The sequence below is a fragment of the Aspergillus tubingensis genome (genome assembly GCF_013340325.1).
Source record: "Aspergillus tubingensis WU-2223L DNA, scaffold_15, whole genome shotgun sequence".
Lineage (NCBI taxonomy): Eukaryota > Fungi > Ascomycota > Eurotiomycetes > Eurotiales > Aspergillaceae > Aspergillus > Aspergillus tubingensis.
Window position 1 is genome coordinate 318,576 of NW_023336289.1, and position 25,962 is coordinate 344,537.

General features: G+C 53.3%; 8 protein-coding genes across 8 annotated transcripts; 4 read left to right on the forward strand and 4 right to left on the reverse strand.

Annotated features, from left to right (window-relative positions):
- Window positions 1-406: 406 nt before the first annotated feature.
- AtWU_10943 (methylenetetrahydrofolate reductase (NAD(P)H) MET12) lies at window positions 407-2,784 on the forward strand (the record flags this gene model as incomplete). The annotated part of the gene is made up of 2 exons (XM_035506045.1): window positions 407-676; window positions 772-2,784. The coding sequence occupies 2 exons, from the start codon at window positions 407-409 to the stop codon at window positions 2,782-2,784; spliced, it is 2,283 nt and encodes a 760-aa protein (XP_035361938.1).
- A 476-nt stretch (window positions 2,785-3,260) lies between these two features.
- Window positions 3,261-4,837, reverse strand: AtWU_10944 (tRNA-ribosyltransferase family protein; the record flags this gene model as incomplete). The annotated part of the gene is made up of 3 exons (XM_035506046.1): window positions 3,261-3,441; window positions 3,527-4,541; window positions 4,612-4,837. 3 exons carry the CDS (start codon window positions 4,835-4,837, stop codon window positions 3,261-3,263), a joined length of 1,422 nt encoding a protein of 473 aa, XP_035361939.1.
- Window positions 4,838-5,377: 540 nt separating this feature from the next.
- On the forward strand, window positions 5,378-6,113 carry AtWU_10945 (bifunctional thymidylate/uridylate kinase; the record flags this gene model as incomplete). The annotated part of the gene is made up of 2 exons (XM_035506047.1): window positions 5,378-5,522; window positions 5,584-6,113. 2 exons carry the CDS (start codon window positions 5,378-5,380, stop codon window positions 6,111-6,113), a joined length of 675 nt encoding a protein of 224 aa, XP_035361940.1.
- Window positions 6,114-6,163: 50 nt separating this feature from the next.
- AtWU_10946 (structure-specific endonuclease subunit SLX1) lies at window positions 6,164-7,499 on the reverse strand (the record flags this gene model as incomplete). The annotated part of the gene is made up of 2 exons (XM_035506048.1): window positions 6,164-7,190; window positions 7,252-7,499. 2 exons carry the CDS (start codon window positions 7,497-7,499, stop codon window positions 6,164-6,166), a joined length of 1,275 nt encoding a protein of 424 aa, XP_035361941.1.
- Window positions 7,500-11,049: 3,550 nt separating this feature from the next.
- AtWU_10947 (putative PHD transcription factor (Rum1)) lies at window positions 11,050-16,498 on the forward strand (the record flags this gene model as incomplete). The annotated part of the gene is made up of 5 exons (XM_035506049.1): window positions 11,050-11,415; window positions 11,534-12,449; window positions 12,504-12,598; window positions 12,647-15,318; window positions 15,373-16,498. The coding sequence occupies 5 exons, from the start codon at window positions 11,050-11,052 to the stop codon at window positions 16,496-16,498; spliced, it is 5,175 nt and encodes a 1,724-aa protein (XP_035361942.1).
- A 646-nt stretch (window positions 16,499-17,144) lies between these two features.
- Window positions 17,145-18,542, reverse strand: AtWU_10948 (1-aminocyclopropane-1-carboxylate deaminase/D-cysteine desulfhydrase; the record flags this gene model as incomplete). Its single annotated transcript, XM_035506050.1, has 1 exon — window positions 17,145-18,542. One exon carries the CDS (start codon window positions 18,540-18,542, stop codon window positions 17,145-17,147), a length of 1,398 nt encoding a protein of 465 aa, XP_035361943.1.
- A 435-nt stretch (window positions 18,543-18,977) lies between these two features.
- On the forward strand, window positions 18,978-20,420 carry AtWU_10949 (putative exopolyphosphatase; the record flags this gene model as incomplete). Its single annotated transcript, XM_035506051.1, has 1 exon — window positions 18,978-20,420. One exon carries the CDS (start codon window positions 18,978-18,980, stop codon window positions 20,418-20,420), a length of 1,443 nt encoding a protein of 480 aa, XP_035361944.1.
- Window positions 20,421-21,129: 709 nt separating this feature from the next.
- AtWU_10950 (putative SH3 domain protein (Cyk3)) lies at window positions 21,130-25,032 on the reverse strand (the record flags this gene model as incomplete). The annotated part of the gene is made up of 1 exon (XM_035506052.1): window positions 21,130-25,032. One exon carries the CDS (start codon window positions 25,030-25,032, stop codon window positions 21,130-21,132), a length of 3,903 nt encoding a protein of 1,300 aa, XP_035361945.1.
- Between the last annotated feature and the right edge of the window lie 930 nt (window positions 25,033-25,962).

The following is a 25,962-nucleotide window of genomic DNA, read 5'->3' on the forward strand; positions in this document are numbered from 1 at the left end:
GCGAGGCCATCGGAGATAATGATGAGTTGATGTTTGCTGTGTTTGCAAAGAGGAGAGATAAAGTATACGCAAGAACAAGGGGGGAACAGTTGACCGAATTTATGACCAGGGTTTACATGCAATTGTTCGTCCAGGACCTGCAATTACCCAGTCCCTGGGGTCCTCTTTTTTTTTACAAGCCTGGGAAGTCATCGAGCAGGCCGATGGGATAATGTCAGTCATGGACAAGAACTACCCGAACATTTTAGACGTGAACGATACAGTGCAAATGAAGAGAGGAACCGGGCCATACTGAGCACCAAATATTCACTCTCCGATCGGCGACATGATTGTCCAGGCCTCTAGTAGCAGGACGTTCCACCGATCGGCCGGGATGATAATAATTGGGCCCAGTTCATGACAAGAAATGATGCTGGCAGCGATGGGGTCGGCAGTTCGTCATGGTGCCTTTTCCGGAGGCTCCATCGGAGGGAGGAAGTCTTGTTCTTCCCCACCTCCGTCCTTCACGCCTTCTTCTTTCTTCGCCTTCCACTCCCTCTCCTCCGTCCGCCATCGTGTCGCTGTTTCGGCTGCTGAGACTGCGCTCATCATGGAGAAGATCACGGACAAGATTGCGGCTTTGCCGCCAGACGCCAATTACTTTTCTTTGGAGTTCTTCCCTCCCAAGACAAAGATGGTGGGGCAACCCTCCTACAACTCCCCGCACTGGAGTGACTCAAATCTAGCATTATTATATATCGGTCGCTAACAAGATGCTTGCCGTCTATCTAGGGTTTCGCCAATCTACAAGCCCGGTTGGAGCGTATGGCCCAGGCTTTGCGCCCGTTGTTCGTGACGGTCACTTGGGGCGCTGGAGGAAGCACCGCCGCGAGATCGCTGGAGCTGGCGGAGATCTGTCAGCGCCAACTGCAGTTGACGACATGTCTACACCTTACCTGCACGAATATGAGTCGCGCCTTGGTCGACGAGGCCCTGGAAGAAGCCAAGGTGCTTGGAATCAGAAACATCCTGGCCTTGCGTGGTGACCCGCCCCGGAGCGAAGAATACAACATGCACGGCGAGGATGACAGCAACAAGGACTTTACATTTGCCGTCGACTTGGTGCGCTACATTCGCAAGCAGTATGGCGACTATTTCTGCATTGGTGTGGCGGCGTACCCCGAGGGTCATCCCGCCGATAACTTCCAGGATGTTCAGGATCCGGCCAGGGACTTGCCCTACTTGATCGAGAAGACGCAGGCCGGTGCGGACTTCATCATGACTCAGTTGACCTACGATCTGGAGGCATACACCAAGTTTGAGACGATGCTACGGAACCATGAATCTGGCGTCTTCAAGACCATCCCCATCGTCCCTGGTCTGATGCCCATCCACAGTTACAAGATTCTGACGAGAGTCACGAAGCTCAGTCATGTCAAGATCCCCCCGCAAGTCCTGTCCAAGCTGGAGGAGGTGAAGCATGATGACGATGCTGTGAAGCGGATTGGTGTCGACATCATCACTGATCTTGTGTATGGCATCCGCGATCTGGTCTCTCCTGGTCTCCGCGGATTCCACTTCTACACCTTGAACCTGGAGAAGACGGTGTCTTTCATTCTCGAGCGCTGCGAACTCATTCCCCCCTACACAGAGATCGATGACTCCGATGCCTTGGTCGATGGAGGTAACTTGTCTGCTATGGATTCGTCGTCGTACATCGCCCCGAACGGTGCCCCCATCCGCACACTGGCCAGCCGCCGCTCATCCGTCAGCTCCATCCCTCACAACCGTGTCATCGTCGACAAGGTACAGATCTCCGAACCCTCTTCGAAAGACTCCATAACACATGAGGCCTCCGCCTTAAGCGCCGGCCTTCCCGCCATGCCGCCCGACCGCAGCACAACCCTCCAGATCTCCGAAGGTCTCGGTGCCCTCGGCAGAGAAGCCACATGGGATGACTTCCCCAACGGACGTTGGGGTGATGCACGCTCGCCCGCTTTCGGTGAGATCGATGGTTACGGTCCCTCGCTGCACGTCTCCGCTGCCACTGCCCGGCGCATCTGGGGCTACCCGGTCACCCGCGAAGACATTAGCACCCTATTCCGCCGCCACGTCTCCGGTGAGCTCCACATGGTCCCCTGGTCCGAAGGAGGCGCCGAAGAGGACAGCAATGGCCTTAACGCCGAGACAGCCGTGATCCAACCCGAGCTTCTAACTCTAATCGACAAGAAAGGCTGGTGGACTCTGGCCTCGCAACCCGCCCTTAACGGCGTCCGCAGCGACGACCCTGTCTTCGGCTGGGGTCCACCGGGAGAGGGATTTGTCTTCCAGAAGCCCTTCGTGGAATTCTTCTGCCCCAGCAAAGACTACCTCAATGTCCTCAAGCCCCTCCTCCAGAAACACGGCCACGAGAAGCTCGCCTGGTTCGCCACCAACGTCAAGGGTGACTTCGAATCCTCCCTCCCCGGCCCCAACCCCGACGACCCGGACCCGATCGACATCAACCCAGCCAACGTCAACGCCGTCACCTGGGGTGTCTTCCGCGGCAAGGAGATCGTCACCCCCACCATCATCGAGGAAGTCAGTTTCCGCGCCTGGGGAGACGAAGCCTATCGCATCTGGGATGAATGGCGTCGCATCTACCCCAAGAACTCGGCGACGGAGCGCTTCCTGGACGAGACCAAGAACGACGTCTGGCTTGTCTGTGTCGTGGGACAAGAGTTCGGCGCCGGCACAGAAGCTGGCTCGGAGGAAGAGGAAGATGAGAAGAAGTGGATGTGGCGCGAGTTGGCAAATTCCCAGTGATTTATTTGATATGATGGATGTATTAACCTAAACTATGGACTACTTCTGGCCGCTGGCTTGGTCTGGGTGGTGCGTGGTGTGTGTGGTGATGATGGCTTTGGTTCATTTGGATTTCCACAGTAAGTAAAGTACAGTACTACTACTATACAAATGGTGAGGGGTCTGTTTCATTTGATAATTGAATCTTGTCTTATTTTCAACAAATCTAATTCGATTATGGAAGAGGGAATGAATGACGGAAGAGGGCGTGTGTATGTATGTATGTATTTGCATCACATTATGAGTTGAAATGAAAAATAGAATCTGCAATTTCATACCTTTCAACCAAATATTACAAATCCAGTAATCTTTAGGATAAATTCTTCGTTTACTATATATAATCATCCATCCACGAATCCACGCTATGCTATGTCATAACTATCTATTTGTAAAATGCATCCATGCATCTTAGACATCTATGAATGAATCAAAACAAACTACGACACCTCCTTCATCCCGAATCCATGCTCCTCGAGTCCCTCGGCGCCTGTATCCGGCGTCGCGAGAGAAGACTGCGACTCGGCGAACTTTTCCACTGCGTCGTCGAGCTTACCGTATGCGCGGGCATTACGGCGCGGTTGATTGGGGCCGGAGGCGGGGAGTTGGTAGCCGCGGAGACTATAAGATATCAGTCTATTGTTAGTTATTGCGGATGTGGTTATGAGGAATTGGAGGGATAGATAGGGTGTGGTGTAAAACATACCGTGGACCTTGGCCGGTAGGTTTGGGTAATTCGGAGACGTAGGTCCGTTGGAAGGTCTGGATGTCGGCTTCGAAGGTACCCCGGGAGATGCTTTCGCGGATGGCGGCGAAGAAGGTATCCATTACGTGGTGGTTGTGGATTTGGAGGAGGGTCCAGGCGAGCATTTCCTTGGCGGTTAGGAGGTGGTGGATGTATGCACGGTGGTGGTTGCGGCAGGTGTAGCATTCGCAGGATTTGGAGAGTGCGGAGGTGTCGATTGTGTGGGATGGGGACCAGAGGTCGAAGGCGAGGTCATGGGGTTGGGTGATGGTCGTGGGGGTGTTGGGTGATGGGAAGGTGAAGTCCAGGGCGATGCCGGCGTCAGAGCAGACGCCCATGAAGGGGATGGTGAGGAGATCTGCTCCGAGGGAAACATCGCGGAGGATGTCGTGTGGAGTTGCTGGTGCGCTGTAGAGGAGGCGGGGGAGGTCTCCGAGCGGTTCGGAGATGGCTGATAGGGATGCCGATTCGTAGAGGGCCAGGCCGGAGATGAAGGGTCGGAGCTCGGTCTCGAGGTCGTCCATGTAGATTGACTGCTGGGCGTTCTCGAGAGGGAGGACAGGAGCGAAGTAGGCTGACTTGGATCGGGTGTTCTCCGGCACTGTGCTGCCGTAGAGTAGTCCTGTGGCATGTGTAGTGAAGGCGTGGGTGCGATCAACCATCTTGCCGCGTCTCTTGTTGCCAGGGGTGTGTCCCAGCACGAGATCTGCCAGTCCGATGACGATGTCCGGGTTGAGCTTCTGCACGGCGTCGACGTACTGGGTAGCTTCGAGCTGTCTGAACCCAACGGAGGTGTAGATGGCGACGGAGTTGGGGGTATTGGCCGGAGGGCATTTGATCGGGGGCTCCCGACGTGCGCCCATGATCAAGAGGAGATCATCGGGGAGAGCGACGAATTTGCGCAGGGCCGATTCATCGTGTGCGGTGGGAATGGTATAGACCGGAGGCGGATGTTTTTGGCTTTGTCTTTCTACGACTGATCTGGGCCCCGATGGGCATTCGTGTCAGCGCGGATTCGACCTCCGAACAAGAGGAGAAGGGCATACAATCTTCGAGACCGACATATAGACTGCCGATGTCTGTGTGATCACGCAGCACATCATGGGCAATATGCGGAACGACGCCTCGGGAGGCCAGAGGGATGTAGTGTGGGGTGGAGATGGGTTTTCTGCCGGCAAAGGCCAGTCTTCCCAGTCGGGGAGTCAGGACGGAGGCCGTAGCATTGAAGGAGAGCATCTCATTCGATGGTTGTGGGGAAGACTCTGAGCCCATGGCGACCCTGAGGAGTGGAGGTTTGACGAAGGGATGGGGATGGTGGAGAGAGGAGAGAGAGAATCCGGCCGTTGTTGGAGAAGATGAGCGCGGCGCGTGCCGATGAAAATGTGCTTCCCCACTAGTAGTTGTATCGATATAGATGGTGGGTTCGATAGTATTGGATGTATTTCCCAATGTCTGGTTAGGACTATCTCGAAATTTTCAAAACGGTCGATGAAGAATGTGCCTAGTATTGAATGTATTGTAAACGAGAAATATTGCTGTTCTGGATTACATTACAGACAGAAGATGTATCGCCAATTGACAATCCCAGAATGGAGCAGATAGAGTCACGATGGACGCCATTCCCAAACGGGCAAGATCCCCTCCAGCTCGTCGCGACCCGCGCGTCAAGCCACTTTCATCTCTCTTTCATGGCACACCTCTGCTCGTGGTGAATTACGGATAGAAAATTGAGTTTCCTTGAGGCTCTTCATTCTCATTTTCACTCTGTGAAACTCTCCGGTTGTCAATTGACCCCCCTGCACACTGCACAACATGGCTGCACAAGCTCCTCCCGCGCGACGCGGGGCTCTCATTGTGGTTGAGGGGCTGGACCGCGCGGGCAAGTCCAGTCAGTGCGAATCTCTACACCAGAAACTACAAGAACTAGGCCATTCGGTCAAGTACATTCGCTTCCCAGGTAGCTCCCCTTCCTGTTTTAGTTGTCCTCGTGAGCACCGCTCTAATCCACACTTCTGCAGACCGGACCACTCCCATTGGAAAGCTCATCGATAGCTATCTACGTGGCCAGTCACAGTTGGGCGACCATTCCATCCATCTCCTCTTCTCTGCCAATCGCTGGGAAATTGCTCAGGCTATTGAGGAGGATATAGCAGCGGGCATTACTGTCATCGTGGACCGCTACTCCTATTCAGGTGCCGTGTACTCGGCCGCCAAGGCCAATCCCACCTTGTCCCTGGAGTGGGCTTGGACCCCGGAGATCGGGCTGCCCCAGCCTGACCTGTGCGTTTTCCTGAGTATCGCTCCGGACGAAGCGGCCAAGCGCGGTGGCTTCGGTGCCGAACGCTATGAGAATAAGACTATGCAAACCCGGGTGCGGGAACTGTTCCAAACCATCTTCCGTGTCCAACGCAGCGGTGACATTCGCGTGATCGATGCTGGCAGGTCATTTGAAGCTGTTTCGGTGGACATCGAGAAGAGCGTGGTGGACTGCATAGCTCGCTTGGACGCCATTGGGCCATTGAAGCGATTCGTGTCAATTGCAGCTTAACTTCCTCCCAAGGAGGAATAGCGAGAAACACTGCGAAGCAAATATGAGATTCATCCCAGCTCCTCCATCTCTTCGCAGTCACTGTCGTCTATGATGATCTCCACCCTAGACGACTCCATCTTATGGTCCTTTGGGCGGTCCAAGAGTTCATCGAAATTCGGATCCAGATCTAACGACTCCGTCCAATTTTCATCCAAACTAGCGTCGTCATGATGGTCCACGTCAAGACCGTCGCTGACGCCAACTGACGCACTCTCGACGCATGCGGCTCGGCTTCCTAGGTTTTCGAACGCGCTGGCTACTCTATCAACGGCGCTTGTTTCATGGATAGGATCAGGCGCCTTTGCACGGCCTCGTTTTGCCTTTCGCAAAATGGCACGTGACTCACTTGGTCCTCGAATTCTGAGGCTCAGTTCCTGCATCATTGTCGACCATTGGATGACCTGATTACATAGAGGACATTTTCCATCAATCGGAACGAGCTGCTCGGGCTCCTCGGCGTGCTCCAGAAATCTGGCTGACAGACATAATAGATGGCTGATGCAGTAGCAGCTTGCCCGGGGGCAAACTACAGCTAGTTCTTCACTGGGAACAACCTTTTCATGGCATATTTTGCAACGCAAATCGCTGGGATCATCCAGCAAGAAATGGGACTTCTCTACGTAGTCATAGATATGGCTGTAGTCGACCTTGATATGTTCAACACTTCGGACTCTCGGCTCGTCGGTCCATGACAGATGGTCCTCAGGACAGTCCCCATCCAGAATGGTCCGGACATGATCGGGAAGCAAGGCATCAACGCGGTCGCACCATGTCATCCACAGCTGGTAGACGTCTCTGTTGAAGAATCGTAATCTTAGCGGCCATTTCGAAAAATAGGTCGAACGTAAGAAAAGATGCAAATCTTCTAAATGGGCCTTCAAGGATCTCCGGGAACCACGACCTCGATGCTTAGCCTTGCCGGTTTCGGTACTGGGCTGAACCCCTGAGGTGCCTGCTGCTTCGCCAGTTTCTAAGTCGATCTGGTGGCGATTCGCCGGGTGCTGCGAAGACATCTTTGGGTTCTGCCACGCCCACCTACAATGCTATTAGATCTGCAGTGTAACAAGAGTGCGATGGTGTGTTCATAGCTGCTTACTCGAATTGCAACGCAGCCACGCGACTCGTAAAGCCCTCGACAAGCAAGACCATTTCCCACGGTCTTTTATCGTCCTTGGCTGTTTTGCGAGCACCGCCTTTGGAATCTCCATTGTGCTGCGCAAGTCGCCTGGCAGGATGCGGAGTGGAGCCAATATACAGGGAAGTGCGCTGTTTGGTTGAACGCAGCAGATAACAGCAGTAGTAGGCCGGGATTGGTTTAGTATGATCAACCTCTGCATCGTCCATTGCAGCAGATAAACAAGGCTCGTTCACTAGTTATCGAGATGATCGAGTTCGGTACAGTATGGGCTAGTGACGCATACCATCTGAGTCAAGAAGATATTGATGAAAAGAGGCGTTTCTGCAAGAACTGCGCGGATGGAAATGCTTGCGATCTAGATCAGTTTGGCGTTCAAGATCTACGCGGATTTGGTCGATCGATCAGCTGTTGCTCCAGCAGGAATACCCCTAGTCACATGACATTCCAGAATACTGAGCGCTGCTCGGGACTCGACTTTCTCAAATGCGCGGTAGCATCTACGGAGTATGTATGTACTCTTTTCTTTTGCTTGCTGCGCCCGATGACCTGCAGGGGATTTTCTGAGCCATGTGCTTGCTCTTCATGGCTACTGTTGTCAATCTGTCAACACCATCTTGCTCGCCTGTTGATGCAGTGATAAAGCTCGATCTACTTAGTCTGGACAGCGGTCGAGTGAAGCTCAACCACTCATGGCAATGATGACCGGCAATGAAGGGGTTGCCATGTCCCCATTAACAACCCCATTTGGAAATTGCATGACACTTGCCAGGGATCAGTACGGAGCAAAGCGGACAAAGGAGACGACGCGGAAAAGGAACAAAAGAGAGCCAAGAAAAAAGAAAACCTAGCGGATCTAGAATTTCTACCAGATGGGATCATCGAACGTCTAATTAGCCGGGTGCAAAGTGCTGTGGCACTACAGCCTGACAGAAGTACTGCAGACGACGCTGCAGCTGATTGACAATCGTGCTTGACATCTGCTCGGCACTATGAGCCACAACAATATGAATGCATACTCCGGGCGAAGACGAGGAAGCACAAGGGATAGCCATCGATAGCCTCGGGGAGAGAGGGGTGTTCCTCCCCATCCCACCCAGCCCAGACAGACAGACTATCCCATTTTCACCCGCATTCCTGCGGACCGTACAGACTGGGTCCCCGAAGTCCGGAAAAGCTCGACCCGTAAGCTGGTGGGCGCATGTGATCTGAACTGGGCATGATCGGGGCTAGGGAAGTGAGCATTGCATGATTTCCCTAGACTAGGCTAGTGAGGACGATGGTAGCCATTATTCCCTAGCCAGATGCTATTACCAGCCCAAGGGATAATTGTAGGGAGACGGCCTGCCCGGTGGAGTTTCCCATGGATTGGTATTATGGTACACTACAATATTATTCTCATTGTGTTTGGTCTGTGTGCCCTTATACCCCTCTGATTTGAGATATTTTGTGGTCGGTTCCGGACCATGGTTGACGTGTCACACTCAGGAATGCGTATCATACCTGCCTCCCTCCTTTAGAACCCTCCCAACATCCCATGCGGAGATCAGAGACTCGTCGGCTACTCCGTAGAGTCTCAGCGATTTCTCCGGATGCTCTTATTGCCATCTGCCCATCTTGATAGACTTTTGCTAATGCCAATGTAAATGGGACGGGGTCGTTTGTTGTGGGCAAGATATGCCACGACGTGAGGATAAAGCCTGATATGGTTGAGCTAAGCAACCCGGCCGACTCCGTTCGTTCGTTCAATTTCCCCTGTAAGATCAAGGATGATGTGGTCATGAATTTACCGCCCCATACCCATACCCATAACCATACCCATACCTATCTATACCTTCTCTGTCTTACCCTTGGGGTTTTTCCATCCGAAGGGACTTTTCTTGGACCTTCAAACCCCGATGGCGTGCGCAATTAAATAATCTTACTTAATAGTATTATCGTGTTTCTTTTTCTCTCTGATTGAATATGCCATGCAATGTTTCCTTTTGTCCAGCCCTTTTTATTTTCTTTTTCTCTGTTGTTTCTAATCGAAACTTCCATCTCCTGCAGTAGAACAGGACGGTGGAGCTGAGCTTCACTTGTATGTAAGTAGGAGCTTTATACAGACTAAGTAGTCAATAGCGAAAATCAAACACAAATGTGCCATTAGGAATAAGCAGTATTATATTACTTTTTGATCTTCCTCTCTGGAATATAACCATAAGCTGTTTATATAGAGTATTACCAGTAAAATGTATAGTACAAAGGTAGAAGTAATAATAAGGTAGGTGCTAGCTAGGAAAGGTTGTGTTAATCTAAGAGAGAAAAGATGGGTATTGAGTTTGGGGATATTGGAAAAGTGGAAAGGCAGGAAAGTTTCCCTTCTTCCGAGGTCGTCGAAAGTCGTTACATCACCGTTTGCGGGCAAGAAGTGGATGGAATGAAGTCCAGCTGGTATCTTTCCCGTTTCCATACGACTATACGGGTAACAGCGCCTATCCTATTTGGGAATGTCTGATTACCGCTTTTGTTGTATTCGCTACCCTGTCTTTACTGCCTTAGGCCAGAATATCCATATGCAAATCATGGATCGAGAGGACGATTTCCATTTCTCGCTGTCTCTCTCTTGACGGATGGACTTGGCTTGACTTGCTGCTTCTGACTTTCTTACTGTGAAGTACGTTTTCTTTTTTCTTCACCCATTTGCTTTTTCTCCCCTTCCATTCGTCTCGATTTATCCTTTTTTATTTTCCCTCTCCTATTTTTCCCTTTTTTTCTGCACACCCTTCTTCCCCTTAGCATATTTTCTCGATCTCCCGTTCCATCCATTCCTTCTTTTTTTTACTCTAGACGAATTCGGCATCTGATTGTTTTTCTTCAGTTGCCGATCCACTTGGGGTTGGTGGTTCTCTTTCTCCAGTTCAGGTCTGACGGGACGGGGGAAAGTTGTGGATAGGAACAACACCTTCCTATCTATCTACTTACTTACATCTCGATTACCAGACTAGACTGACTTACTATCTAGACGATCAGTTTTCATCCATGATTGTCTTTTTAGTCAGCTAAAAAGCCCAAGCTGTGCCCCATCAACTACTAACTAAACTACTACTACTACTACTACGACCTGGTTTGGCCCAAGTGGCTTTCCCTGCGAACTACCTTACTAGCTAGGACTACTTCCGGCTACGGTCAATTCCTCCAATCGTCACGACTGCTAAATCTCAACCCCCATTTTCTAAACTAAACCTCCTACTTCCCCTACTACTACTTTCCCTACCCTACGGAAAACACCCCTGCTACGGGATTCTGATCCTCCCCCCGATCCCCTTCTCTTTCTCATCCCTCTCTTCTTTCTTCCCTCCCACTCTCTCTGTCTGCTGACCGGCTTTTTCTTTACCTTGGGTGAGCACGTTACTCTTCCAATCCTTGTTCCTGTTCCGAGATTCTCCACACTAGCCCTCCCGGGTTCATCTCGGCCTGCCCTTTGACAGTCCATCTGCTGGCTGGCTGCCCTTTTACTCTCTATCATCATCAATTTCACTTCCCTCGCTATCTCCCCATCCCTCCCCCTCTGCGTCCATCCTTCGGCCCTACTTTCTTCTTCCTTCATCCAACCTCACCAGGTGTTCTATCCTCGGTTCTCGACACTAAACTCCATCTCTCTCAGTTGATCTGGCCCTCCCTCCATGTGTTTTTCGCATCGGATGCTGGCCCCCTTCCGTCCGCGGTAAACCACGCGCAAATTCTCTCTCGCCTCGATACCATTGTCGCCCCTCAGAAATGGTGGCTCCGGCCTCTGCTGGAGGCGCCTCTACAGGCCTGCAGCCTTCAACGAGTCGCCAACCGACTCGATCGGCCAGCACTCACCCATCGCATTCTCACAATGTTCCCTTGAGCGCTCGCAGGTCCGAACCCCTCGACTTGTCCACCGTCGAGCGCCGTGGACAATCCAATGCCCCTCGCGAACCGAGTACACGAGTGCGCCCCCATGGATTACAAGAGGCACCCACCTTCCGGCCGACAGAGGAGGAGTTCAAGGATCCCGAGGCATACATCCGCAAGATCGCGCCGGAGGGGAAGAAATATGGAATTTGCCGGATCATTCCGCCTGAGAACTGGCAACCAACGTTTGCTATAGATACAGAGGTATGCGAGTGTTCCTGTGATCTTGTTTGCTTGGTGTGGAGCAAACAAAGAGCTGCAGTGACTCCAGTCTGGGATATCCTGTGGGGGCTAAATAGGGCTGACCAACGCGTTCTTCTAGCGATTCCATTTCAAAACCCGTCGGCAGGAGCTCAACTCGGTTGAAGGAGGTATGCCCCCGCGCTCAGCCAAACAAGCTGCCGGTGGAGCTCCGCAGCCCAGTTCTGACGCGGACTCAGGAACTCGTGCAAACTTGAACTACCTCGATCAATTGGCCAAGTTTCACAAGCAACATGGCACCAACCTCAACCGATTCCCGAGCGTCGACAAGCGTCCGCTGGATCTGTACAAACTGAAAAAGGCGGTGGAGGTCCGTGGTGGCTTTGATCAAGTCTGCAAGATGAAGAAATGGGCCGAGATTGGGCGCGACTTGGGCTACAGTGGCAAAATCATGTCCTCGCTCTCCACATCGCTCAAGAATTCGTATCAAAGATGGCTTCAGCCATACGAAGAGTATTTGCGTGTGGCCAAGCCCGGGGTTCAGCAACAGTTGGAGCTGGAACATGGCGGTCCTTATACACCGTCCCCGAACCATTCTCCCATGCCTAAAAAGCCTGTGTCACTTGACAGCGCCACGCCATCAGCCACACCTCAGCCCGTACCGAGCAATCCAGTTGCGCCTCCAAGTGCGGCAAAGGAGGTCGAGGCAACTCCAGAAAAGCCCACACCGCCCATCGAGCCTGCTCGGCCGATTGCTTCTGGATTTACACCCGTGAATGCTGGCTCGAGTGGTTTCACTGCCGTCAATCGATCACCATCTTTCGTGGCTGTGAATAGTGGCCCCGCCGTAAAGCGGGAAGCAGACAATGGCTCTCTCACCCCCAAGAGTATCGCTGAGCATCCGGCCAATCCAAGCGCTGCTTCCAATGGCCATGCGGGTCCGCCAATGAAGCGCGCGATCAGCCACGAAAGTGCATCGCAAGCTGAAAACGGTGAAGTTGATGCTAATGGTCGACGGAGCAAGCGACTTCGGAAAGGTATGTGCCTATATTCCTAGACGTAGTATTCGCTGTCTAACCCTTCTTGCTCAGATGCGCCCCTGCCCACTGTATCGGGCTCACACATGAGCCTCCTGCGTCCTGCTCCACCTCGGCAACGCAAGAGTGATCACCGGAAGACGGGTGATGTATGTTATTCTTCATTGTTACATTATCTCAGTGCTAACTAGAGCCAGAAATGCGAAATATGTGGCAAATCGGAGGAACGCTCGTCGATTCTAGTGTGTGATAGTTGTGATCATGGGTATCACAAATCCTGTCTCGATCCACCCCTGACCACGGTCCCTGAGTATGACTGGCATTGTCCCAAGTGCCTGGTCGGTACCGGCGAATTTGGCTTCGAAGAGGGCGGCGTATATTCGCTCAAGCAGTTCCAAGAGAAAGCGAACAACTTCAAGAAAAGCTACTTCGCCTCCAAGATGCCTTTCGACCCCGTGCTCAATACTCACCGACGTGAATCTGAGGATGATGTTGAGCGCGAATTCTGGCGACTGGTGGAGAGCTTGACGGAGACGGTCGAGGTCGAGTACGGTGCAGATATCCATTCAACCACGCATGGAAGTGGTTTTCCCACCATTGAACGGAATCCGCTGGATCCCTACTCGGTTGATCCTTGGAATCTGAACGTGATGCCTTTCCACGGCGACTCCCTGTTCCGCCATATCAAGTCTGACATCTCCGGCATGACTGTCCCTTGGGTCTATGTTGGCATGTGCTTTTCGACGTTCTGCTGGCACAATGAAGACCATTATGCATATTCAGCCAATTACCAGCATTTTGGCGCCACCAAGACTTGGTACGGCATTCCCGGCGCGGATGCCGAGGCATTCGAGGAAGCCATGCGGCAGGCGGTACCGGAGCTGTTTGAGGGCCAACCCGACCTTCTGTTCCAGCTGGTCACGCTAATGCCCCCGGATCAACTGAGAAAGGCCGGTGTTAGAGTGTATGCACTGGATCAGCGGGCGGGTCAATTCGTGATCACCTTCCCGCAGGCATACCATGCCGGGTTCAACCATGGCTTCAACTTTAACGAGGCTGTCAACTTTGCGCCTGCGGACTGGGAACCCTGGGGTGCCATGGGGGTGCAGCGCCTTCAAGATTTCCGTCGACACCCGTGTTTCTCCCATGACGAGCTCCTTTTGACAGCTGCAGCTCGTGATCAATCTATCACGACGGCCAAGTGGTTAGCACCAGCACTCCAGCGTGCCTGCGCGCGGGAATTGAGCGATCGAGCGACGTTCGCCACCCGACATCGGGAGCTGGCTCCGCACAATTGCACCCTGTATTCTGAAGACCCTGCAGCTACTGGGAATTGTCAACTCAAGTTTGTGGTTGAGGAGGAAGACCTGCCCGAAGATGATTATCAGTGCCAGTATTGCAAGGCCTATACTTATCTAGCGCAGTTCCGATGCCATAAGACTGGGAAGACTGTGTGCCTGCCCCACGTGGAAACGTATGATTGTTGTGGCGAACCGCTAACACAAAGGTTAACTGGCCCGGACCACACACTGCGCTATCGAATAGGTGATGATGCCTTGAAGGCCTTAGTACTAAAGGTCCAGGAACGCGCCAGGATCCCGGAGGCCTGGGGAGAAAAGCTCGACAAAATGCTGGAAGACGAGCCGAAGCCCCAATTGAAGGTCCTTCATAACCTACTTAATGAAGGTGAGAAAATCCCATACCATTTGCCTGGTCTCCAAGATCTCGCGGCTTTCGTCCAGCGTTGCGATAAATGGGTTGAAGAAGCAACCAATTACATTACCCGGAAGCAGCAGAACCGGAGGAAGAACGAGAAGGCGTGGCGTAAGGGGACTTCTAAAGCTGCGCAGCTGGAAGAACGTGATCGTGAAGTTCGCAGAGTAGAAAACATCTACGCCCTTCTTGCAGAGGCTGATAAACTGTCGTTCGACTGTCCACAGATGGCGGCTCTGGAAGAGAAGACCCGCGAGATCGAGAAATTCCGCCAGGACGTTAACGTTGCCCTCATGAACCCCAACATCCGATCGGTCCAGGAAGTCGAGGATCTGGTGGAATCCGCGCGCAATTTCAACGTGGATATACCCGAGGTTGAGGGACTAGAGCACATACTCCGGCAAATGAAATGGAACGAGGAAGCCCGTCGCAAACGGGATCGGTACCTGACCTTGAAGGAATGTCAGGAAATTATCCAGGCCGGCGAGCAACTAGGATTATCGGAGACCAACGACCACCTACTCCACTTCAAGGATCTGTGTCGCCACGGTGAGGCCTGGGAAGCAAAAGCCAAAGAGTTGATGTCCGTAGAAGCCGTTCACTACCAGCAACTCGAGGCCTTGTCTGCGCAGGCATCCCGGTTCCCAGTGTCCCCTGATACCCTGGCAGCTGTAGACGCAATTTTGACCAAACAACGCGAAGCGCAGCGCAGGATCCAGAGTCTGTATGACCGGAGCCGGGATCCGGATTTTCGCAACCGTCCCAAGTACAAGGAAGTCCGGGAGCTCATGGATTCTCTGGAGGAGTTAAACAGCCGGCCCACTGGTGCGATTGACCTTGAGCGTGAGCAAAAGCGTCATGAGGATTGGATGAGAAAGGGCAAAAAATTATTTGGCAAGGCGAATGCCCCGCTGCACATCCTGAAGTCACATATGGAGTATGTCGAGAAGCGCAATTCATATTGCTTCGATCTGGAAGATCGCTGTCGGCCGCCTGTCGAACCGGCATCGCGAGATAATACCCCAGATGGTTTGCTAGAAAGTACCAGCACTCCAAGTATGTGGGGTGGTGGGAAGTCGCGGAAACGGGATGTGTTTTGCATCTGCAGACACTCGGAAGCTGGCATGATGATCGAGTGTGAGGTTTGTCACGAATGGTAAGTTTGTTGATGCTTTTTCGAAGGGTGATACAATGCTTACTTCGTGTGCAGGTACCACGGCAAGTGTCTGAAGATTGCAAGGGGCAAGGTCAAGGAATTTGACAAATACACGTGCCCGATCTGCGACTGGCGCCAGAAGATCCCTCGAGATGCTGCCCGGCCCAAGTTGGAGGATCTCTTGGAATGGCAGGCTGAGATTGCTGGTCTGCCTTTCCAACCGGACGAGGAGGAGATCCTGGATAATATTATCAACCAAGCCACGACCTTCCGGGACTTCCTCCACAGCTTCACCAATGCTGCTTGCACCACTACGGAGGAGGTTCCCACGTTGATCTTCTACCTGCGGAAAATTGAGGGCGCGGAGGTTCTCCTGGCATATGAGACGAATTTCTTCCGACAAGAGATCCATAAGTGGGCGCCTGTTGCCCCCGAGCCTCCGCCGATCCTGGAACAGTCGCTTTCCACTCGGAAGCCCCGCCCCACGAAGCAGCAGAAGATCATGGCTCAGCTCGGCGTGGAGCGGCCTGAAGACCTGCCTCCTCACCTTCGCACTAAGCAGCCCAACTTTGCCAAGCGCAAGTCAATTGAATCTCAGACTGGCCGCCCTTCCATACTCCAGACGTCCGGCGACGGCTCGAACTCGGATTCGGGCCGCAGTGGTCCTACGCTGACGCCGATGGCCGATGCTCCAAACCCGCCGTATCCTTTCTCTGCAAACTACTCACTTCCTGCCACGGAGTCTACCCCGGCGTTTGCACCAGGCTCCTCTGCGTTCTTACCTCATGTTTCGGCCGACTCGCCGTCGTTCCCTCCGCGTTCTCCCACACTACCGCATCAGGGTTTAGACACGTCCCTCTTCAGCTCTCCTCGGTATACCCGAGACCACAATGACGCGCCTCCTGGAGTGGATGTGGACAGCCGTGATCCTTTCGACAGCAGTCCTCGCCAGAACCTCGATGATGTGTTTGCCGACCTGACGAACCAAGATCAGGATCCGGACCAAGAACCTGAACCGGAGCTGATGGAGAACACGCATGCCAACGAGGCGCTTGAGGTTCTCGACGTGAGCAACGGAGATGACTCTGATGGCTTGCCTGATGCAGACTCGCCTGATCACAAATTGAACGGGGACACCAACGGCCATGCCGAGGCAGACGACCATGCTGATGAGCTTTGATCGAACCTTTTCCTACCGATAGTCCAAAAAATTTTTCTCGACCACTTGACCGATAGTATGTTTAGTGGGTTCATGGGGATGTCCGGAATTTCTCTTTCTCAAACTGTCCTCTTTCCTTAACCTTTAACGTTGCATGACACGGCATTCTGCGGCGTTTCCAGACTTGCTGGTGGCTTTGTGTTGTTCCTGGATTGTTAACGGTGTTGTTGTTCACTGGGATGCCAGCTGTTTTGCTCTTAAAGTCTTTTTCGATTCGCTCGGATGGGATCTTGATCCTGTTTAAAATTTATGTTGTGGTTTGTGATTTGTACGACTTCGGTGTACGAAGACAACGGAGACCTGGCTAGTCCGTCTCCGCATTGCGTGGTGTTTTCCTGTCTTCTCTATTCTTATTTGATAGTTGTTTGTGTGTGGTTTCACTGTTCCTTCTTCCAAGGGGTGGCTTTTTTTTTCCCAGGCCAATGTACACTGCTGTCTTTGCGCTTTCTCCAGTATTTTTATTTTCTAGTCAGTCGCTCGATGAGCGCGTTCGATGTGTCATTAACCAACAATCGTTCAATACAGTAGACCTTATTCCTCAGCCTAGTGCCAGTGGCTTTAGTAACTATCTACAATCAACACATCCACCGCAACAGCAAATATCTATCTACACAACATCCGCATACGCACTCATTGCAGACTGCCCCCCCGTATGCACCATCAACACATTAACACCAACCCCATCTCCCTCCCCTCCCCCCCTGGCAACCCAATCCCTACCCACCTCCCCCTCCCTCACCCAATGCACCATCCCCCTCGCCACCTTCCCCGTATACACCGGATCCAACAACACCGCTTCCTCCCTCGCCATCAACCGCACCATATCCCCCGTCGCATCATCCACCTCCCCATACGCCGTGCCCGCGAACCGCTCATCAACATGCACATCCTCCATGGTAATCTCCCTCTCCACATCCTCAATCCCAATGAGTCTACCCGCTTGGCGCGCAAACTGCAGTACTCTGTTCTCGTGGTAGCTGCGTGGACGTGTTGGGGACGTGAGCACGCCGATGACTTTTCGGGATGGGCGGTGGGCGGTGGCTTCTGAGGAGTGTGCTTGTGCTTCTTGTTTCTCGAGGAGCTTTAATCCCGCGATTAATCCCCCGTGGGTACTCCCGCTGCCGCATGCCACGAAGATGTAGTCTATTCTTCCGAGGTTGGGAGCGGTGGACCCAGGTTGTGGTTGTGGTTGGGGTTGGGGTTGGGTTTCCTGGTACGCTATTTCGAATGCGCATCGCGCGTATCCCAGTCCACCTAGGGGGTGGAGGCTTGCGCCGGAGGGGATCCAGTAGGGATGTTTGTTTTCGGATTGGAGGGTTGTGAGGATCGAATGGACCCCATCTTGGTCTTCTTCTTTATTTGGAGATGTGGGTGTGGATGTTGAAACAGTAGCTGAATCCAAAACCCTCACATCAGCCCCTAACAACTTCGCAACTTGGACATTCCCCGTCCTCTCAAACAGACTCTTGTCTGGTACTTGGACGTACCCGCCCCCCGTCGCCTTGTGGAGGATAATCACCGGCCGTGGGAGGTTCAGGTGGTTCGCGATGCTGGTTACTTGGATGGTGTGGTTGCTTTGGAGGGCGCCTTCGGTTACTAGGGTTACTTCTTTATTCTGTTTGTATCCATGGGGTAGTTTCTGTTGGTTTTCTGGGGATGCTGTAGGGGATGTGAGGGTTCCGTGATCGGGTCCTGGGGCTAGAGAGCCGTATTTTGGTACTGGGGAGAGAATGTCTGGGATTAGGTACTCGAGTTTGCGGTATTTGTTGCCGCTGGAGGTTAGGGGGGAGGCGTGGTCTTCGCGTTTGAGGTGCAGGGTTATGTTTATGTTTGTGTTTATGTTCTTGTTCTTGTTGGTGGTGGTGGTGGTGGTGGTCTTGGGGGTTGTGTATGGGGATTGGAGGAGAGTTCTGGTTAGGGTTGGGAGTGGGTGGATGGGGGAGGGGGTTGCGTAGAGGAGGGGGTAGCGGGGGATTTGGGAGAAGGGGGTGGGGAGGGGAATCATTGTGTTATAGCAGAGTAGTTTGGAGGGTGACAATATGAGATTATGATGTTGAGAGTGAGTTTGATGTTGTGAGTTTGGGATAGGTGTGGAGGTGGTGCGGAGTATATATTGGGAAGGTTCAGTTGGAGTAGTAGAAGTAGTAGTATGTCTGGAGCCTGAGGATTAGTAAGTGGATACCGACGAAGCGAGAGTGGAATTGACTTACAGCAGAGTGATACAAGATAAAAGAGATCCTACTCGAAGAGATGTAATGTTGATAACCAGATGATACAATGAATAGCTGAATATCTTGATGATGCCATAGGCGGTCAAGTTCTGCCTCTCCGCGGCGGAGATTCCCCGATGAGGAATTATCCCCTCATCTTATATTTTCGACTCCAAAACAACCCATCCAACTCATTCTCAATACAACTCCTCCCTACTACACCCGCTACAATGCCTCCTCCAGAGCACAGCCTCTTCCAATTCCTCGCCAAAGCCCTCCAAACCCACCACCGCTTCCTCGCCGGCCGACTCTCCCGCGCCGAATCCCCCATCTACGTCATCGGCAACCCCTCCGCCGACCTCGACTCCATCATCTCCGCCATTGTCTACGCCTCCTTCGCCCATCCCCGGCCTCACGTCCCTTTAATCAACCTCCCAACTGTCCCCGCAGGTCCCGAACTACGCCGTCTCCGTCCCGAATTCATCAAATCCCTCTGGCTCTCCACGCACCCCCCCGTCCCGGACGAAGAAACATGGTCCGACACGCCCGAGTCCGCCGGCCCTCTTCTCCAAGAACACATCCTCACCGTCTCCGACTTTGCAACCCACCTCCAAGACTACAACCACAACAATAATCAATTAACCGCCGACGCCGTCCTCGTCGACTGGAACGCCCTCCCCATCCGCTCCCCCACACAACCCCGAGGCCAAGGCTCCCTCCCCACGCTCCCCAACCTCACCTTCACCGTCCTCGGCTGCATCGACCACCACGTCGACGAACACTTCCTAGCCCCAATCACAGATCCAGACCAGCCATTCCTCCTGCAACCCGCCGGATCATGCACTTCACTCGTCGTCAACATGTTGGATAAAATGGACCGCTGGCGACGCACTTCCTCCACCACCTCCACCCCTGCGGCGCTATCATCCGAACTCCAATTAGCGAAGCTAGCCATGAGCGCCATCCTCATCGACACGGCGAACTTTACCGCCAAGGAGAAGGTCACGGACTCGGATACCCTCGCGTACAGTTTCCTCAGATCGAAGATCAATGCGATTTCGAATCGAGATGGGGATGCGGCGGGGAAGCCCTGGGATCATAATAAGTTCTTTGAGGAGGTGGTGGCTGCCAAGCAGGGGAGCTTGGATTTGTTGACTGTTCCTGAGGTCTTGGAGAGGGATTATAAGGAGTGGAGGGAAGTGCCTTCTTCGAAGAAGAAGGAGGGAGAAGGGGAGGGAGAAGGGGAGGGGGTGAAGATTGGGATTTGTTCCATGGTGCGGTCGTTGCCGTGGTTGGAGAGGAAAGCGGGCGGGACGGGGGCCCTGCTTGATGCTGTGGTGGATTATGCGAAGAGGGAGGAGTTGGATGTGGTGATGGTGATGACGGCGTTTAGTGGTGCCGAGGGTAAGTTTTGTCGGGAGTTGTTGGTGTGTGCGACTGGGGAAGGTGGTGTGCGTGGAGTGGAGGTGTTTGAGGAGCAGGCGGGTGTGCAGTTAGGATTGGAGAAGTGGAGGGTGTTGGATGGAGATGAGGATAGTCAGAGTAGTGAGTTGGGGGATGTGAATGGAGATGATAGCCAGTCATGGAGGAAGTGGATCTGGGTGCAGGAGGATGTTACGAAGAGTCGAAAACAGGTGGCGCCGTTGATTAGGGATGCAGTGAAGTCTTTGTAATTTTGTATCTACTTTGTATATCTCTTGGGTATATAAGCTTTTTGAACATATAGATGGATGGATATAATTGGGTTGATTGTGCAATTGCTTTGCTCCAGCCATGTCGAAATCAGATATGGTTCTATATCTATCTTCAGAATCGACTGACTGCGATTGATGATGGATAATGACCAGTGAGCCAGTACACAATGCTCCAGCGCAACACATAATAGATACAACAACACAACAGAACTGAAGAGAAAAGAACCAATTTCAATGTATCCGACCTGATTCACAGCACCAACCGAGCCTAGTCATGCTTCTAGATCGTAGTAGTAAGTTCATCGCAAATTGAACAAAGCCCCAAACAGCCATATCATCAGACATGATGCCCCATAACTCAGCAACCATAATGCATGAAAACATAAAATGAAATTGTTAGAACAGCCAAGAAGGAAAAGAGAAAGAAAAAAGAATAACACCGGCGCCATGATGGTCTTTCCGGAAACGCCTCAATATGATGATAGTAACATGTAGGGGTAGATCACGTCCTGCTGCCCCTTGATGATGTCCTGGTACAGATGCCAGTCCCGGACCGGATGCAATGCTGTCAATTAGACAAATGTCGATGAAGAAGTCTCCGTAGATGAACACAAATAAAAGATTAGATTACAGTCGCGTTTGCTTGGCAAATGTTCCCAAATGCAAGCCCGGCAGTTGGGGATTTTGGTCAGTAACATTCCCATTCGCAAAAGACACACCACCGTGCAACTCGGTCGGCCAGTACCAAGCCTCGCCACACGCCGCGCTCGCCAATCTTGATCACTGTCTCCCAGACGCTGCCGTCTGCCGGAGCATCGGTGAATGCGTGCGTGCCTGTATGAGGGCTGAGCATATGCTCGGGCTTCCGCGTCAAACGCAGGATCTTGCCTGATGGAGACTGAATCGCCAGCTTGGCCGGCTTTTCGCGTCCGGACATCGAACGGCCGGATGAAATAGCCGATGTTGAGGCGGAGAACTCGTTGGACACCCCTGACACCGTGGAACCACCCGCGGAACTGGAAACCATACTCAATGCGCTCGCAGGCCGGGTGAAGACCGACGGTGAGACACGCCCACTGACGCCAGCCTCATTGCTGCCGGACGACAAAGCCGGAGAGGCCGGGTGTTGGCGCACAGCGAAAACGAAGGTGTTGTTGACCGCCAGCTTCGCACACTGCGGCTGCATGATGTAGAGATCATGTCGCTGAGCGTGAGGGGTCGGATGGCGGAGCACAAAGTCGTACGGTGGGTTATCGCTGCTGTGAAGCATGGGAAGGGCAAGAGCCAACGGGTGGGGAATATCACGACTGGAGTGCATCAGTCCCTTCTTGCCGGCGTACACCTTGACTGTGCCCTGTCCTTCATCGCCGGGCAGGATGGCTTTCACCGTAATCCGCTTCTGTCCACTGACCCAGTCGGGCTGCACCAGAGCGCGCTTACGCACAACCTCGCCACTTTCAAAGAAATCACCATCGGCGTCACGGGCAAACGCTGGGGCTTCCACCTCGGCCGCACATTCCACGTCCGGGGGCACTGAGAGGCGAATCTGCATGACCTCCAAGCCGTCAATCCGGATGATGCTAGTATCATAATCGGGGAACTGCATATTCAGCTTGAAGTATGGTGGGCAGGCCGCCGGGAGGGTCAGTAGGACGTCTGGCGAGATAGGCGGGCAGATGTGTTGCTCCTCAGGAGAAAGAGGAACATGCGTATAGCAAATCTCCAAGGGTCGTGCCAGGAAATACCAGCTTTCGGCCACGGAAGTGTTATTGGTGACGAACTGATTCCGTCGCGGATTCGTAGGGCTGGCCAGCGAACAGTCCATGATGCGCCATTCGCCATCCACGAGCACCGAGTTCCACCAATGGTTGGGTCGCGAGAGGCCGTCCAGGTCAAACATCTCCCCAGGGCCTTTAAGGAACCCATTGATCGCTTCAGCGTGGAGACCGACCGCCGCACACATTTCTTTGACCAGATAGGCCACTTCCTGGGGACTGCCTCTTTTCGTCTGGAGCACACGCCTCAAATCGATGCCGATTTCTTCCACCGGGTCATCCCAGGCGATCTTTTCGCTCACCCAAGTAAAGATGGCGCGCAGCCTCTGGACATCACTCTTATAAGGGCGGCAGACATACCCGTGCGCTAAACTCGCCGGATTCGTCATTGGGGGAAGACTGTTGACAAAACGCGCGCTCTTGTCCACAAGATTCAGGTTGACACTGGCGAAGTTGGTCGGCTCACTGATCGGCAAGCCGTCAATGCTTTCATCGCCTTCCGCCGTCTCGTAGAGTTCCTCTACCGAATAGATCACAGGGTGGTCCATCATTTGGCATCTTTCAGCCCGTTCGATTCTCTCGTTTCGACTGGGCGAGCTTGCGCGGTTGACATCGCGACGGACTTGTACCCAATCGATGGCGCTGGCGCCAGGCCCCATTTCGCGGGCAGAGTCCCGGCTGGATTGAAGAGCACGGATTGGCGAGATTCCTCTGCCCTTGGTGGGCGATGAAGATCCACCATTGTGCCCGACTGCGATGCTGCTCCTCGCGTTGGCAGCGCCTGTCTTCGCTGACTCGAAGATCTTCTTGAAGAATCCTGGCTTCTTGGCCTTTGGTGTGGAAAGTCCACCGAACACAGCGGTCGGCTCTTCTGCGCCGCCTTCACCGGACGACCAGGGTATGGCAGATGACGCACCTTGCCGAGAGGTATTATGGCTGGAATGGTACGATATACCGGTCAATGGCGTTTCGGGCCTTGGCACCCGGGAGACATCGCTGGAGCCTCTCGAGCGGAACGTGTCGACTGCCGTGTTTGGTCTCTCGGCCGGAGTGGTACCTCTCCTGGCATAACTACCCGCACTGGTCGCGCTGAATCCACCGGCTGAGGGCCCACTCATGATGCTTTGGCTGGTTCTCTCGGTGCTTCCCGTCTGTGTCGTACTCGTACTGTGCACCCCGCTCGAAGAGTTCGTCGTGCTGGATTTGTTGGTATATGACCGGTTGAGCAAGTCCCCGCGGAGATCTTGGCCGGACCTCCGTCCTCTTACCACTGGGTACTGGGCGGGGATCGAATTATGCCGGGCGTGGTAGGGTACGTTTCGTGGAGGAGGCGGTGGGGCTTCCTCATCAGAATGTTGCGCATCCTCAGCCTCCCTTTGACTCTGCTCTTGCATCTGCCGAAGTCGACTTTCCATCCTCTGTACATAGTTGTTCAATTGTGGCGGGCCGTCCATGTAGGGATCATGTGCGTAGACGCTGTTTCTATGAGTCTGACTGCCATGATATTGGTACTCCTTGTCTCCATCAAATCCCAGAGAGGTTAGCGGCCGACGGGAGGTTTGTATGGGCCGAGTTTCACGGAAGCTATCATATGCGTCCGGTGACCACGGGTTGTTGAACATCGGCTGCGGCGACGGTGACTGTCCGCCTCGGGGCAGCCCCATATCCTCCAATGAAGTCATCACGTCTTCCATCGCATCACGAAGGGGCGACGGGGTGTGTCCGCGGCCCTCGGAATGGGCAGCCGGTGATGGCGTCCTTGACATTGTGACAAAACGATCATTCATGTCTAGGCGTGTGGGAACGTGTGGTTCGATGGACGGCTGACGATTGACAGCAACTCTGTGTGGTGGTGGAGGTGGCGGGGGCGGCGAGTCTTCTCTCTCGTGCAGCTGAAGTGGAGATATTTCGCGCGAAGAGGGCCGGTGTAGAGATATGCTGTGTCTCGGAACTTGAGGAGGCATAAGATCTACGTCATCAGGCGGGTATGGGGATGCTGCACGAGACGCAGGTCTCTGGATTGCAACCTCCATAGGAGGGAGAGATGGGAGCTGGTAATCGATGGTTGGCGGAGGAGCTGGCGATACTGCACGAGGAGGAGGTCCGGGGCGTGGTGCACTTTGCACAGGTGGGATGGAAGGAAGGTGGAGTTCTGGGTCTGGCGGATGGGGCGACACTCCGCGAGAGGGAGGTCTTGACCGGGCCATGTATGTCCCAGGAAGGGTGGACGAAAGTTGGGGATCTGATTCGGCTGGAGGGTGCGGGGACATCGCACGGGACAAAGGCCTGGACCGGGATACGGGCCTCGATAAAGAGCTCTGATGCTTTACAGCGGTTGTTGGGGTGCGCAGCGGCTTCACCTTCCGCGAGGAAAGACTGCCATCTCGGGGTGGAGTTTGCGGGATCGTACTGGTCACTGGCGATGAGGAGGTCGAGCTCCGGGATAGCTCACCCGAAGGTGCAAGAGCTTCTTTATGGGCCTGGAATGGCTTCCGAAAGACCGTTTTCTGTTTCTTAGGAGCCGAAGTTGGATTTGTGATCGGCGACGAGGCAGGTGGTAGCATAGGGCTCGTTGACCGTTGCACAGGTACGAAATCCTCCCTGAGCACTTCAACGAAGTTGGAGGGAAACAACCCCATCATGCGCCTGTCTCGCCGCAATCGGCCCATCCACCACTGACCATCGCCAGCATTTAGACACTCAATGAGGTCGCCCTCCACAAATCCCAAGTCGCGTTTTGTTTCTCCACCCCATGAATATATTGCCCGACACCAGCAAGGGAATCGGGTCGGGAGCTGGGGTGCGGCGGGGGCCATTGCGGCTGAAGTGACCGAGCACGAGCGGACCGAAGATCGACTACTACCACCACCGCTGATTGCTAGCCAGAGCGGACGTCAGATTGCTGGAGAAAACGATCGGAAATGCAATTGACGTGTCAGAAGATTCGATATGATGCAGTATCGGGGTCCGATCGAAGTATCAACGGGGTAGGAAAGTCAAAGGGCGAATATAGCTACAAGCGCACCGTCGCTGAACGAGAGACAATAACGGAAGCATTAAGGACCGGGTAACGGAGCTGTAGACCAACACATGGCAAGAAAGGAAAAACAAAAACAACGGAAGAGTAGCACGCCGGAACGCGAAGAAGGGGGGCGGAAGGTTCAGCGTGGGATGCGACACGCTTTAGGTTAAAGGGAGGGGGGGTGGTTGGGTAAGTTAGTGAGTGGAGGAAAGAGTGAGAAGCTAGTAGGAAGGGAGGGGGGAGAGAAAGAGTGAGAGAGCGAGAGAGAGAGAGAGAGAGAGATGGACTTGGAACTCAAGGGAAACTGGACGGTGAGGCCCGATCGATGTTTTGGTGTTTACGTGGGCTCCGTTTCGGGACTAGTCCCTCCCTTATCGATAAGCTTATTACGCACAGTCCTCTTTGCTAGTCACTAGTCAACTAGTATTATCCTCTTCCTCTAGAGTTTACATCGATTTCTCTCCCTTTATAACTCAGTTCACTGGATGATGTCAGTTCAACATACCAATAACCGAACTCATTCTGAATCAACCATAGGTCATACGAAGCTCCAAGGTACTCCGCGCGTGGCTACTAGGGGTCCCCCTCCCCCAAGATGAGGATCCATGGTTGTACCTCCGCTACCCGCTGTACCACCCAGAGAACATTCATCCCTGGGTTGCCAATCAACTTGTGTTTCATCTCTAGAGTACTACTTGTGGTGCAATCCAACTACTTTGTACCC